A 14,212-nucleotide genomic window follows, 5' to 3' on the forward strand; every position below is an offset into this window, starting at 1 on the left:
GGAGGAAGCTTCCCCATAGCCTCCTCTCCCTTGACAATCCTACGCACCCCATCCCACATTCTTCAGGAAGGGCCCCAATGCTCCAATATTTTCTTCTTCTCTCCCCCCTTTTTATAACAATTTTTATTAATTTTTCAGTTTATACATCTCAAAATAAACTTTTTACGTAATACCGTGTAACAAATGACTTCTCTCTTTCACCTTTCATGGTTCATTTTATTTATCTATCATTCCTGCATATTTTACTGTAGCCAGTCTAATTGTTTCTCCTTCAAATATATACCATACTGTTGAATGTATCTAAATGCTACCAGCATTTAATTGTGCACAATTATTTTCTAAATATTCCACACAAAAATTCCACTCCTCTTTGAATCAGGTTTCTTCTTGCTCTATAGAATAAAAGTTAAACCTGCTGCTTCCACAAATTCTATCATCTTAAATTGCCAATCTTCCTTAATGGGGATCTCACTCACTTTCCATCTCTGGGCTAGCAAAATTCAAGCCTTCATGGCTGCGACATAAATAAACCATTTTTTCCTCCTGGAGTGGCAGGGGACTGCACAAAGAAGGAGGGAAAATAGAACTTTACCTCTGTGAATGTCCTCAAATTAACATATCTCATGTTCCTAGCTCAAAACAATAAAAAGCTGTAGTTACAAAATAAGATGAGCAATTGAAATGATGATGGGATGATAGGTTGGAGGAGTGATGCTTTGCGTGACTTTGTGTTTCAGAGTCAATAATCCATTTTTTGGTTCATAAAACAGTAATTATGTGATAGATACTTTGCCAGATTATTTCATCTACCAGGAGACATAGAGATGTATATGATTTATGGCAGTAGCACCTTGTAATTTTTTATTTTGTTATTATAAACTACTACCCTGAGCAACACTGGCATGCATGATCTGAGGAAGAGCATACCTAGGAGACAAAAGATCAATTTCTGTTCTAAAAAGCAAGATAAGTGTATGCTAAAATGTTACTAATTGCTTTACAATGCATCTGTACAGTATGCATTTTATATTCCTTTTGAGATCTGATTGAGAAGAGTTCAGCAGGAGATGATATTTAGAGACAATTAGACACTGTTCCATTTGTTCTCTTGCAGCGTGTCCATATGGTATGACCATAGGATGGGGGCTATTCTCAAATCTCTTCAATTAGCAACTCCCCTTTCATGAAACACTTCTGGGTGTTTATAAATTATAAAGTGTGAGCATCATAGAAATGGACAAGCAGAAAAACGAAGCCATTTTTAAAAGGATATTACCAGTACTTCAGTTGCATGTGGAATGCTTATCTGCTTCAGGTACTTACAGTTGCATAGTTTCTGGCTTATTATTCAAATAAAACATAATCACAGTTCAGTGTTTCTTCTGCATAAATTTATTCTTGGGTCACAGATATAAACTTGCCAACAGAAAGTAAGAGTTGTGTTAGTTGAAGAAATGCCCATGGTTCTACTAAAGCAGACTGCAATGCCTATCTAGCGAAAAACTCTGTTCACTTAATGCGTACTGTTGCCGTCTCAGTTAAATCATTTGCCTAGATGGCTTTCTTGGAGAAGGCGCATGCCTCTCCTGTATCTGCTTTGTGACCCGAGGTGCTCATAGGTATGGAGGCTTTGCATGATTCTTCTCCTCAAAATGAAGGGTTTTGAATTGGGTGATTCAAGCCACTGTGCGTACGGGTCTCCTCATGGATCACCTTCATCATCCCATGTTGAATGGGATATTTCTTCTCTTAACACGTGAAGGAATATATGAGCTCATATATTTTCCTAAGGAGAGATGAATAATATGAGCTGGGTCTCTTTTCCATTCCTCCTGTGAGACTATGGTTCCTATTCTTGCTTAATACACACACACACACACTCAGGGCCTGTGCCACCAGAGACCTGGTATTTATATTATTTTGCTGCATTAGGGAATACAGGACAACCTTCTTATTAATTTAACCCCTATCTGCTGTTTGTTCAGGCTTGTTTAATTATTACAGGTCTCATAAATCACATGGGGCGCCATCCAGCAAAAACAAGCAGAGCCTACAATAGCTCTGTCATAAAGGGCTAAATGGGATGTAATCCTAACTGAGTTCTGCTGGATTGTGTTTCTAAATTCAAGTCAAGGTGCTGGTGTTAACTTCTGAAGACCTACTACGTGGTCTAAATCCATATTATTCATATCATCTGTGCTGCCTTTCTTCTTCCTATTCGCTTGGATCATCAACTAGAGATCTGCTCCAAGGGAAGTGCCTATAAGATTAACAGTTACAAGATGCATGACTATTTGAGGATTCAGGAAAGACAGTAAAGAAATCCTTACACTGGGCACTTGAAGATGATTTTAGTGTGTCCATGGATCTCATTTGAATAACTTTGAGGCTGCTATTCTAATATTGTCTGTTGGCAGTTTTATCATGGATGCTTTATTTTCTCAGCTACTTTCAGTGCTTTTTTCCTGGGGGGACACGGGGGGATGCATACCCCTAAACCTTTTGTGAATCTAAGTTTGGCCTCATTGAGGGGCAATATTTCAGTGTGAGTAGGAAAATGAGAGTCCCCCTAAACATTTTTTAAAGAAAGAAAGCACTGGCTACTTTCATTCTGGAACTGGTGAAGTGCTTTTGGTAGCAGTAATAGGCAAAAAACTCTTTCCCCCCCCCTTTTCTCTCTCTTTCTCTTGACTGGATAATTCACTCCCTACTAGAGATAGATGAATCAGTGTGATATATAAATGCTTCCTCTGATCTGAGAACTTCATATTTGGATTTCACGATGTCTTGCTTAATTGCCAGTTAAAGCATCTAAGATCTAAATGGTCAGCCATCAAAGTAATAACTGTGGTGGTAATACAAATTTCTTTTTAAAAGTTTCCTCTCTTCATGATTTAAGCTGCTTAAAGTCCATTGAAGGAAATGGTTCTCAAAATACTGCTTTCATGTTCACGGCTCTCTCATCTCCCTCAGTGATAGGAAGTAGAAGGCACTGCAGCTACAGTGTTTGCTTTTTTTCTTAAGAGGAACGTGCTTGTGAGGTTTATGGCTTTGTTGTGATGTTCTTTTATTTACAAATGTGCACATTTTGCACAAGGAAGTTCTTCAGGAAGCAAAGTAGCATATATTATATATATATATAATATATATATATATATATATTATATATATATATAATACGAAATATATATATAATACGAAAGCATATATATATATATATATATATATATATATATATATATATATATATATAAATTTTTATTGGTTTTACAAAAGATTTTTATAGACACATACAAACAAATAAACAAACAAACAAACATGTATAATTTCATATCCTTTTTTTCATAAACCTTACTCCGTCGACTTCCCCAAACCTCCCCTTTCTGCATCCCAATTCCCAAAATTATTTCAGCAAATCCTAACACTTAATTTCATCAGATTTATCCCTTATTCTTTCCTTTTACTTAATCTTTTTCAGCTGTAAACCCCTTTTTTCCCTCAAATCTCAACATTTTACAATATTTCTTAAGATAAACTTTAAATTTCTTCCAATCTTCTTCCGCCGTCTCTTTCCCCTGATCACGAATTCTGCCAGTCATTTCAGCCAGTCCCATATAGTCTATCACCTTCATCTGTCATTCTTCCAGAGTGGGTAGATCTTGAGTCTTCCAATGCTTTGCGATGACAAAGTAGCATATCTTCCACTCGCTCTGCACAAATCAAAGACCTTCATTTCTAAAATTTAACTTGATGGCAATTCCTAGCTTTGGTGCTTGGTTAGTTATTTATTTAGAATTCCTATAGCTCATTTAATAGCCCCAAGAGGTGGCCACAGTGGCTTACAAAAGATTCCTAAAAATCACACTAAAATCTAGTAAATAGCATGGTGTACATATGAAACTACAGGTGCATTTCCTCCTCTTTTGTTGTTACCCCAAGAACCAGTTCCCACAAAAATGCCCCTGAGACAAGGAAATAAAGCTGGATCTGTGCAAGGACATGATGAAACAGCTCCCCCTAAAACACAAGACAAGTGTTACAACCCCAAAACTCCTCTTCTCTGGCTTGGATTTTAATCTGAGCAAGAGAAGTCAAGTCCACTCTACAAAGAACCAGATGGGGAAGGAAGAGACAAATGACTTCGCTCCCATGCTTTATCACACTGCCTCCACAACCACAAACCAGGTAAAGGTACGTGTGGAAGGAGGCAGCCAAGCAACCAGGTGGGTGCGAGAACAGTGATGTGGAGACTCAGTCAGGATAAGGGCTCAGGCCCCATCATGTCCTTGGTGGTATGCTTATTTTGCACGTGGGAAACATTAATTTGGGTTGACTTGGCACCCAGAAGAGATTGAGCTATTTAATTATTTTTTAATTTGCAGAAATCCATTCATTTTCCAAGCCCATTTTCAAGCAGTCTGACCAGGAGTTTGCCCCTTCACTATCAAAATCATCATGCCTACACTTGATAGCACACAATAACATTTGCATCACCATATAGAATGCAATGGCAAATTTTAAGTCACTGAACTAAAGCGTTAAATAAGGAACCACGAATGTGGAAGTGAAGTTAATCCTGTTTGGTCCAACAAAATATATGAACTTGAATTTCTAACATGATTGTGTTACCTGTTTTAACTACCCTGCTTTTTAACCCTGCTTTTTATCCTGGGATTCTGGATATATTCATGATCATATTAAGAATATTTTAATGCTCTTGTTATTGTATATTTTACATTGAGAATTGATTTCATACTTGTAAAATATATTATATTACATGCCAGCTATGTCAGCTAATTATATTATATGGAACCACACACCCTTTCTTTAACCTCACAAGAGAAAAAGTGGTTTAAGGAGACAGTTGGGCGTGGAAAAAATGTAAACAGGAAAAGGCTTAAATGAACCCGCCTTCCCTTATTTCTCTATACCTCTTGAATTTGCTTTTCTTTTTCTCTTGTGATGGCATCAGAGATGTCTTACACATCTTGTCTTAAATTTTACAAACACATGTCTGTTCTCTGAAAAGTGGAACCTCATTCAGTCTTTAGATTTCATCATGTTTTCATCTGCAGCTTGTTTCTTTCTTTGGGCTATAATTACGGAATTCAGATCCTAGGTATAACAGAAGCAAGAATATATAAAGGCAAACTAGTTATCTCTGTGTTGTTGTTTTCACCAGGGAAGCACAATGTTTTTGCTTTGAAGTGTTAATTACTTCATAAACTAGAAAGCCTGCAGGTCTGTACTCTGGATACTTAAAAAATTAATTGAAAATGCACCTTGTTCAGTAAACCCCCCCCCCCATTCTTTAATACTTCCCAATGTTCTTCCAAATGTCTTCAATGTGCAATGCCAAAATTCAGCACCCCTCTGCCTCTCTCACACCATTCTGAATCATAGTCGCAGCATCCCCAGCAACACCCCTAAAGTTCCATGCCCAGTGCAACCAAACTGCTTGTGCCTCCCCTAAATCTGCCTCTGCTGTGAAGCACCACCTTCCCGAACAGACAAACCATCTACTCGTAGAACCTTCACCTTGGTGGAATCTACACACATATAAAAAAACACTGTGAAAATGCTTTTAAAAAAGTTTTTGGGAAATATATTGAATTTGACATAGCTCACCTTTGTATATTGCACTTTACAACACACTTAAAATGTTTAATAATAATAGTAATAATAATAATTTATTTATACATACATACATACATACATACATACCCCACCCATCTGGCTGATTTTCCCCAGCCACTCTGGGCAGCTCCCAGCAGAATATTTAAAACACAATAAAACATCAAACATTAAAAACTTCCCTAAACTGGGCTGCCTTCAGGTGTCTTCTAAAAGTCAGATAGTTGTTTATTTCCTTGACATCTGATGAGAGGGCGTTCCACAGGGTGGGCGCCACTACCGAGGAGGCCCTCTGCCTGGTTCCCTGTAACTTTGCTTCTTGCAGTGAACTTTGCTTCTTGCAGAAGACCCTCAAAGCTGGACCTCAATGTCTGGGTTGAACGATGGGGGGTGGAGATGTTCCTTCAAGTATACTGCAACTATATAGCTGAGTTTTCAGTTATTAGCCCATTATCCAGCCAATTACTGCTGCTAGGCACTGATCCAATACTTCCACTGCTTCATCTGGATTAGATTAAAAAGAAAGAGAGAGCAGGGTGTATTCAGCATACTGATTGGGCCTCGCCCCATATCCCTAGGTGACCTCTCCCTGTTGTTTCTTGTAAATGTTAATAAAAAAATTCAGGAGCCTATAGCATAGATGCCAAAGGGCCAAGTATAGTGCTTCCTTTTGAAATTAGTTCTTTAGAACCATCATATCATTGTGTTCCTATCCCAGGCAACCTATGTGGAAGAATAGGTGGTCAGTGGTATTGAAAGAATGTGCTCAGTGGTATTGAAAGCTGCTAAGAGAACCCAGAGACTTAGCAGAATTGTCCTCCCCACATCCTAAGGCCTGCCATCTTTCTGCCAGGATGCAAAAAACAGAGGATGGCTACCAGTTTACACTCTTTATATGAGATGCAGGGGATTGGGAAAGACTGATACATTGCCGTTCTTATTCCAAGTAAATATTGCACATGGTATTGAAAACCCTACTTGATTTAACTAAGATTCTTAGATCAAGAACCCACTGACATATTAACATATTTTGATCACTTTGATGAAGAATGAAGTCTCAATTTCAGCTTGCCATTATCATTAAGCATCTTATTTCTTTGCTGTGTGGGGGGACTGGACAGTCCCAGAAGACATGTCCAGTGAAGGTTAACACAATCAAATATGTTTCTCAGTTGACTTCATTTGATACATTGACCAATGGACACAATGCCCCTGTCTCTTCGGCTTCCAGGATCCATGACAGAAATAGCACAATATGTGGGTAGCACCACATCTGCTTGCTTTTGGCATCAACCCATGGGCTCTGGCCTTGATCAGGAATGGACTTTCCAATTCACTTACATGAGAGGAGCAGTTCTTCACAAGTCCCTGCCATTGAAATGATTGGGGGAAAGTCTTTTATAGAACTCTATAGTGTTCATCTGCATCAGTGTCCCAACAAGATCAGAATTATCGGAGTGTTAACCTTCTCTAATACATACACAATATAGGTTTCTTGTTGGATCTTGTAGGGCAGGTCTGAAGCATTTATGGTGCTGAAATTTTAGTAATCAAATGGAATTCTGAGGCAGGAGAATAAATATTTAAAGAATCAATAATGGTAAGTCTGTTTTCAAGGAAGATGTCTGTATCTATTCACTCATAATACTTTTATCTTGCCATTCCCTAAAGCGATTGCTACTTATGCTGGCAACTTGTGCGGAAATATGATTTTAGTGTTTCAGGAAATAAATTACTATTAACTGGGGTGGCACAAAGCCATCTGACAATTTGGTTAGATTTGTTTGGTTAGATTTGTAGTCCATTCTGGGTTGTTGTTTTTAAAGCTATGTTTATAGAGTAGTGCAATAGCCACAAATCACCTGACACTCTTCTACTTTGATATTTCAGTAAATAAAAGGGGAAAAAAGAAGAAGAAGAAGAGTTTGGATTTGATATCCCGCCTTTCACTCCCCTTCAGGAGTCTCAAAGCGGCTAACATTCTCCTTTCCCTTCCTCCCCCACATAGCAAAGGTTATGTTTTGGAAAGTGGAAATTGAGACTGCTGGAAAAGATTGGTCTTTTTGTCTGCCTAAGCTTACCTAAATCAACATCTGGGGCAGGGAGCTGCCTTACTTCCTTCTGTAAGGAGCATATCCTCAAATGTATAAAAGATGACCAATAATGTGTGTTGTGCTCCTTATGTAAGTGGTGGAAGGGTACATTGGCTTAGCTCCAAAGACACACTTGCAGAAGGAGAAGGAAATTCCACTAGCTCAGGGTGGCAATCCCAATGTCCTGATTCCCTCCTCCCTTTACAGCAGGTGTGGTTGACCTGTGGCTCTCCCTATGTTGCTGGACTACAGTTCCCATCCTCTCTGACCATTGACCATGCTGCTTGGGGCTGCTGGGAGTTGGAGTCCAGCAACATCTAGGGAGCAACATCTAGGGAGCAACCCCTCCACTTCAGACTGGGCCTCTGACTGTCATTCTGGAGGGTTCACTTTCTGGAGTTCAGGGAGCCTGTAATGGAGAGGAAAGGCCCAATCATGTGCCAGGAACTTCACTCTCACACTTCAAGAGCCAAGTCTTTATTCAGTAGTCAACACAAAAATCACAAATAATCTGGTGCTCTTCTACTTTGATGTTTTGGGAAATAAAAGAAAGCTACAGCAAGCTTTACATTTTGGAAACTACTACTACTGCTGGGAAAGATAATTCTTTTGGGCTTCATTTTTAAGGATCACATAAGTTTACCTAATTGCTGTCTGTGGCAGTGATTCTTCTGAGAAAAGCAGGAGGAATACCCATAAGAGTAACACATAATTATTATTACTAAAAAACCCTTTGACTGGCTTTTTCAAACATTGGTTTAAGAAAGATTACCAAGATGGTCTTAGACATCATTTTAAGGCATCCTTTAATGCTTACTGCTCCAATATTTTATCGGAGGGTTGAATGGCTGTTCAGCAAGATTAAACTACTTAACATTTTGGCTATGTTCCTACTCCATATGGTCACAGTAACGGTGCATGGAGGAATCACCAAAGGGCATTACAGAGTCCTGTTTCTATCTCCATTCACACTAGGCTACTACAAAGAGCAAGAGGTCTCTGTGTGGATGTAATACTTTAACAATGCCATAAAGTGATAAGCAATGTTATGCTCGCACCTGACAAAGTTGACAGCATTAGTAGATACAAAGTGGTTTCAAGAACTGCTAGGAGTAGCCAAGTTAATCCCTTGCAGCAAAAGTAGCATGCTTTGTGGCACCTCAAAGACCAATAAAAGTTTCATTAATTAACTACAGTCCACTTCAAGGTGATGACACATTGTGCTATATTTCATGGAATCATAGAGTTGGAAAGGACCCTAAGGGTCATCTAACCCAACCCCCTGCAATGCAGGAATCTCAACTAAAGAATCCTTGACAGGTGGTCATCCAATCTCTGACTCTATGTGAATCAGGAGAAGCTTTGAAGGTATTGGACCAGGGTATGGAGACTGATAAGACAGAGATGGGGGGGGCAGATTTTGTGTCCAGAATTTAGGGGAACAATCGGTGCTAGAAAGGCTGGTACTTGCCTTGAAAGAACAGGTACGTAGCTACTTGATTTAAGGTGTCATTGGAGGCCCAGCTGACATCTATGCAAAGGAGTACTTATGCACAACTTTTGCCTAGTTCAGCCCTCTAGGCGGAGTGCTAGGTTGCTTGTTGAGGAGCAGAATCTCTTGCCTTGACTACCCCACCGCTTTATAACACAATTGCAGAGTGTGTGTCCTTGTTGGATCAAGGGCTTCACCTGCTGTGCCTTGGCATATCAACTCCTTTGAGTAGTTATGTGTATTACTTGCAGTGCCTTTGAGTAGTTCTTCTGCATATGTACTGTATCACACTGATTTGAGCATTACAGCTTTGGGGGGGGGGGTCTGAGTTTGGATTCATGATCAAGTGGGGGCAAAAACACATTTGATATTTGAAGAGCAGTAGGTTTATAGCAGCCTTCAAAATTGCTATTATTCATGGCAGAACTGTAATGTTAGTTTAAATTTTTGTAATGTTCTAAGCTCTGGTGTATGGCTGCCCTGGGCATCTTTTGGTGGAAGAGCAGAATAAAAATCATCATCATCTTCAAAGGTTGTGCATACATAGGTTTTACAATTTCACTCATCATTTTGTATTTTCACTTGGATTTCTAAATACTCCTAGTTCTGTTGTTGCATATTCAGAGTCACTTCTACAACAGAGGCGTACCTTGGGAAGTATTACTTGCATGCCTGTAAGCAATTATCAGTTTTAAAACATATTATGATGTACCCAGTGGCAGTATTGTCATAACTGAAAGTTGATCTGTTTGCATAAGTAAAGGCATAATGAAACCTCCCCACTCAGCAGACCACTGACCTCTACACCTTCTCCAATTCTGTTTGTCGAGTTACACGCCAACTCTCAAAAACTGCTTTACAGGGATCAGGCAGGCCTCTTAAGTGGGTAGGAGGTGTTGAAGAAAATCAAACTCCCAGCTTTATGTTAGCAGAAATTGGGTGCAAGCCACTGAGTGTAAAAACTCTCTTTATTTTGAAAGTAACCAGTAGCCCACATGTTTACTGTCTCTCTGTTTGTGCCGTTAAAAGATTCCAACACATTTGCAGATTGTTTTTTTTAAAATAAAGTACATAAAACTGTCAAGATTATTGCTGTAAAAATGACTTTTGCAGTGCAGGTTCAAATTCCCTTCCAGCAGTTGACAGAAATTGACTAATATTTCCTTAACGGTTCTATCGTTTGTTTCAGGCATGAACACTAGCAAGAGCGAGAATGTCAAAGAGCCCCCATTGAAACCATCCCGGAGATCCTTGCCCTGCCTTGCTCAGAGCCAGACACACCCGCACAGCCTCAGCAAGCATTCCTCATTCCTGCAGCCAAATCGAGTGCAGCCTCAACCTCAGCTAGGAACTGCAGGGACATCAACCGCTACCGTCGATGTAGTGTCAGAACGAGGTGAGCTCTGGCACACTGAGGCCACTGGCATTCTTCCACATCTGTGATACATTCTGAACGTAGCAAACAAAAGGAACGGGGCTGTGTGATATAAACAGTGACCTGAATGTCAAATGTTTATTATGCCTTTCAGCTAAAGTGATGGAAACCTTGGAAAACAATTTACTCAAATTATCTAATACAGAATACAGCGATCCGTTCTTAGGTGAGTTTGCCCTCCTCAGTTATATTCTATTGTGATTGTTCAAAATAATCCCCCTTTCCTTCCACTTTGGACAACCTAGAGCTGAAATGTGAAATTATTAACTTCTGAAAGATTCATTTTAAAGCAGCAGTTGAAATTCCTGTGTGTTGACCTTTAATTCTTCTCTGGTAATTCAACTAGGTAGGCCAGGGGTGGGGGCCTCTAGAGCACAGGCCAAGCAAGTTGACCCATGTTTTCCCCAAACCACATTCACGTCCATAAACCCATTAGCTGATGTCATTCATGACATCTTCTGATGAATACAAGGATGGAGTTAAATCCTGCATTGGCTGTTCCTGCCAGTTCCCACAGAAAACAGCAGTGCACAACCAATCTGAGCAGGATTTAACCATTGCTCACCAGCTGATGAGTGTAGCTTAAATCTTCCTGAATTCTGCAGTAAACCAAGTAAACCTCTTCCTGATTCAGTAAGGTGATTCTATGCAAATCTGTATGGTAGGGGTGGGGAACCTTTTTAGACCCATGGACCAGATGTATATCGGGATCTGCCTCTTGGGCCAAATTTGACATGTGAGTGGGGCTCCCCACCTGTCAATCATGTGATGACATCTGATGAGTGGGAAAGTGGAATTAAACCTTGTGTTGGCTGTTTGTGCCTGCTCCCAGAAGAGATCAGTAATATGCAACCAAGCTGAGCAGAATTTATGCCTCTCTCATCAGCTGATGAGTGGGGGTTAAATCCTGCTGAGTTTGGCAAGATTCTATGCAACCCCCTTTCAGATTCAGGAGCAAGTTTGCACCACAATCCCCTGCTAAAATGGAGGGTCCCCTCCTTCATTTTAGTAGATGCATACATTATGATGTGATGTGATCTATCACTTAGGTCGTACATATTTAGGTTAAGAACAGAAAATGTGAAGGTTGGATCAACAAAGTTAATCCATTGTGTGTAATTCTGTCCTAAGCATACAGGTGACTCTCCACTTATGTGTGAGTTACGTTCCGGGGACCCGTGCACATAAGTGAAATTGCATAAAATTGGGATTACCCTCTAGACACCCTTTAAACACCCTCCTTGCTGCTCTCTCTTCAATCCATACCAAAAAATGCCGTATCTAATAATATCCACAACTAGAATTGAAGCTCTGGGGCTGGCAGGAGACTGGAGGATGCAGAGGAAAGTGATTGCTGCTGCTGTGCTACCCCACATATCAGCTGTTAGGTGGAGAGGCTGAGCAGTACAAAGCCCCACTGTGTCTCTTTGGGGCTTCCTGTGCCCTCATTGATGTCCTCTTCAGGCTCCAGGTAGGGTCCCCTCATGAGCCTCAAAGTCTGCCCAGAGCTCTCTTGCTATTTCTGGGTATGAATTGAATCATTTAACGATTTTCCAGTGCTGCGCATATACATGGTCAGAAATGAGTAGAACATGGATCAGTGCGAGGGTGCCTGTACTTACAATTGCAGCTTCAGACTTTGTATAAAGGTATTTTTGTTTTTAAGCTGTAGCCTCTGATCCACAACATTTCCACTATCACAAGACCTATTAAATGGGGCTTGTTCTTCTTGTGAAACCCTCTGGCCACGGAGGTGTTGCATGAAAAAGTCAGGACGACATGACTGCAGTTACTCTTGGAATGCTGACGGGGCTTACATAACCCCTGTGATTAATGACTTTCATTTCTTCAGTGATCTACTACGAACTGCCCCAGGAGGATATTAAAAGATGGATCTGAATTAAGTGTGTGAGATAAATATTTAATCATGAAGCTTCTAGGAAGGACAAATAAAAGGGGAAATGGTACAGCTCTGTACAAAAGAAGGTGAGGAAGGACGGCCACTGAAGCCATTAGTGCAAAAGGCTAAATTCCAGCTGAACTTTGAGCCAACAATACAATAAGATGTAATTGCCATGTTTAGAATGACAAGTTGCTCTGAATGAGTGTGGATAATAACCTTGTCTCATGGTTTGGATGTGCATGGGCAAAAAAATTGTTGATGATAATCTGATGGGTGGAGAATCCTATTGCAGGGAAGCAGTGGCTAAAGATTCAGTTCTGGAACGATACGTTTCATCATTGATAAAATGATTCAGATTTGGTCTGAAGAATCCGTAATCCAGCAAGGCGAATGCAGCTTTCCAGCCACATCGTAGCCAGCAAGATATTTGGGGATCCACACATCCAATTTTTGCAACCCCAGGACAGCAACCCAGACTGGAGGCATATGGCAAGCTGCAGGCATATCTGGTGGCCTGCAGTTAATTTGACTCACAGGTTGCAAAGGCATAATTATGTGCTGCACTGAAAGAATGTGCTACTTGCAAACTTTTCTTTTCTGGTTTGCACGTGACGAGACAAAGTTTAAAGGTTCTGTAGTTTTAACAAAAAGGAGCTTCCCATTATGTCTCATACAGAAACGGGGGCTTGTTCAAGCCACGGTATATTATAGCAGTCTACATTGGGCTACCCTTGATGGTCTAAACTGCAGCTATGCAGGGGGAAGGGAAAACTGGCAAAAGTCACCACCCCATTCATTCATTAGAAGACTTTCAGATTTCAATCTTTCCGCAACTGGAAGGAGACTTTCTGTTCATGGAATAGACAGTCTGGATCCAGACCTCTGTTTTGAATGTGGTTACTTTCCATTATACAAGTGCTGAAATTTATATATGGCAGAAGTTTCACAGACAAAAAGTTTTATGTACAAAGACATAAAGCATGTTTCCTCTTTAATAAGAAAAAAACACTGTTTACTTTTAGACATGCAATGGAAACACTCCCAACACATCAGTCAGTTTGTGGAGTAATCTGTAGAGTCAGCATATTAACTAACCTACATGCCACCTTGAGATTTCAAATAAACTGCAAAAAAAAGCTTAGTAAAACTGTGTTTAAAATGTTGACCATGTGCGTGAGCATAGGAGGCACTAAACAAGCTTTTCTTGGGGGAATGGCTGTGCATAGCTAAAATCTGTGAAGAATCTGTGCTTTGGTTTTTAAAGATGACACAGCTGAAATCATCAAAGGAAGCTGAGTAATTAAAAGAAATCAATGTTTGCTTTACTATTTGATGTTCAGAATCCGTGTGAACTACTTTTAGTGGGTCTCTTTTCTTTTTAAGTTTTATGAGATAGCAATCTTTGCATCCCAAGCAGTAATGATTTTTTGTATATGCTATAATTTAATTTTCAAATTCCTTTTTTGTTGGCTCCAGGATCACTGGAATGGTGCAAATGTAACTGCTCCATGGCCGAGAGTTAAAAAAATGTGTTGTGGATTTGAATGCTCCCTTCTCTACTCCCAGTGAATTCTGCCATGCCTTCCACAAATTGTTGTAACTACTGCATTATATGTGCAATACATCAGCATTAAGAATATTTACCAGGCCTGTAA

At 39.9% G+C, this 14,212-nt stretch overlaps 1 protein-coding gene across 4 annotated transcripts in view; it reads left to right on the forward strand.

The window, feature by feature from the left end:
- Positions 1 to 14,212, forward strand: part of ANO3 (anoctamin 3) — a 242,787-nt gene that overhangs the window by 135,048 nt on the left and 93,527 nt on the right. For all 4 annotated transcript variants that reach the window (XM_082231876.1, XM_082231877.1, XM_082231878.1 and 1 more), the window contains exons 2-3: positions 10,409 to 10,615; positions 10,749 to 10,820. In XM_082231876.1, coding sequence (XP_082088002.1) covers positions 10,409 to 10,615; positions 10,749 to 10,820 — 279 coding nt within the window. The remainder of the gene's footprint in view (positions 1 to 10,408; positions 10,616 to 10,748; positions 10,821 to 14,212) is intronic.

The sequence above is a fragment of the Podarcis vaucheri genome (genome assembly GCF_965113315.1).
Source record: "Podarcis vaucheri genome assembly, chromosome: 1".
Taxonomy (NCBI): domain Eukaryota; kingdom Metazoa; phylum Chordata; class Lepidosauria; order Squamata; family Lacertidae; genus Podarcis; species Podarcis vaucheri.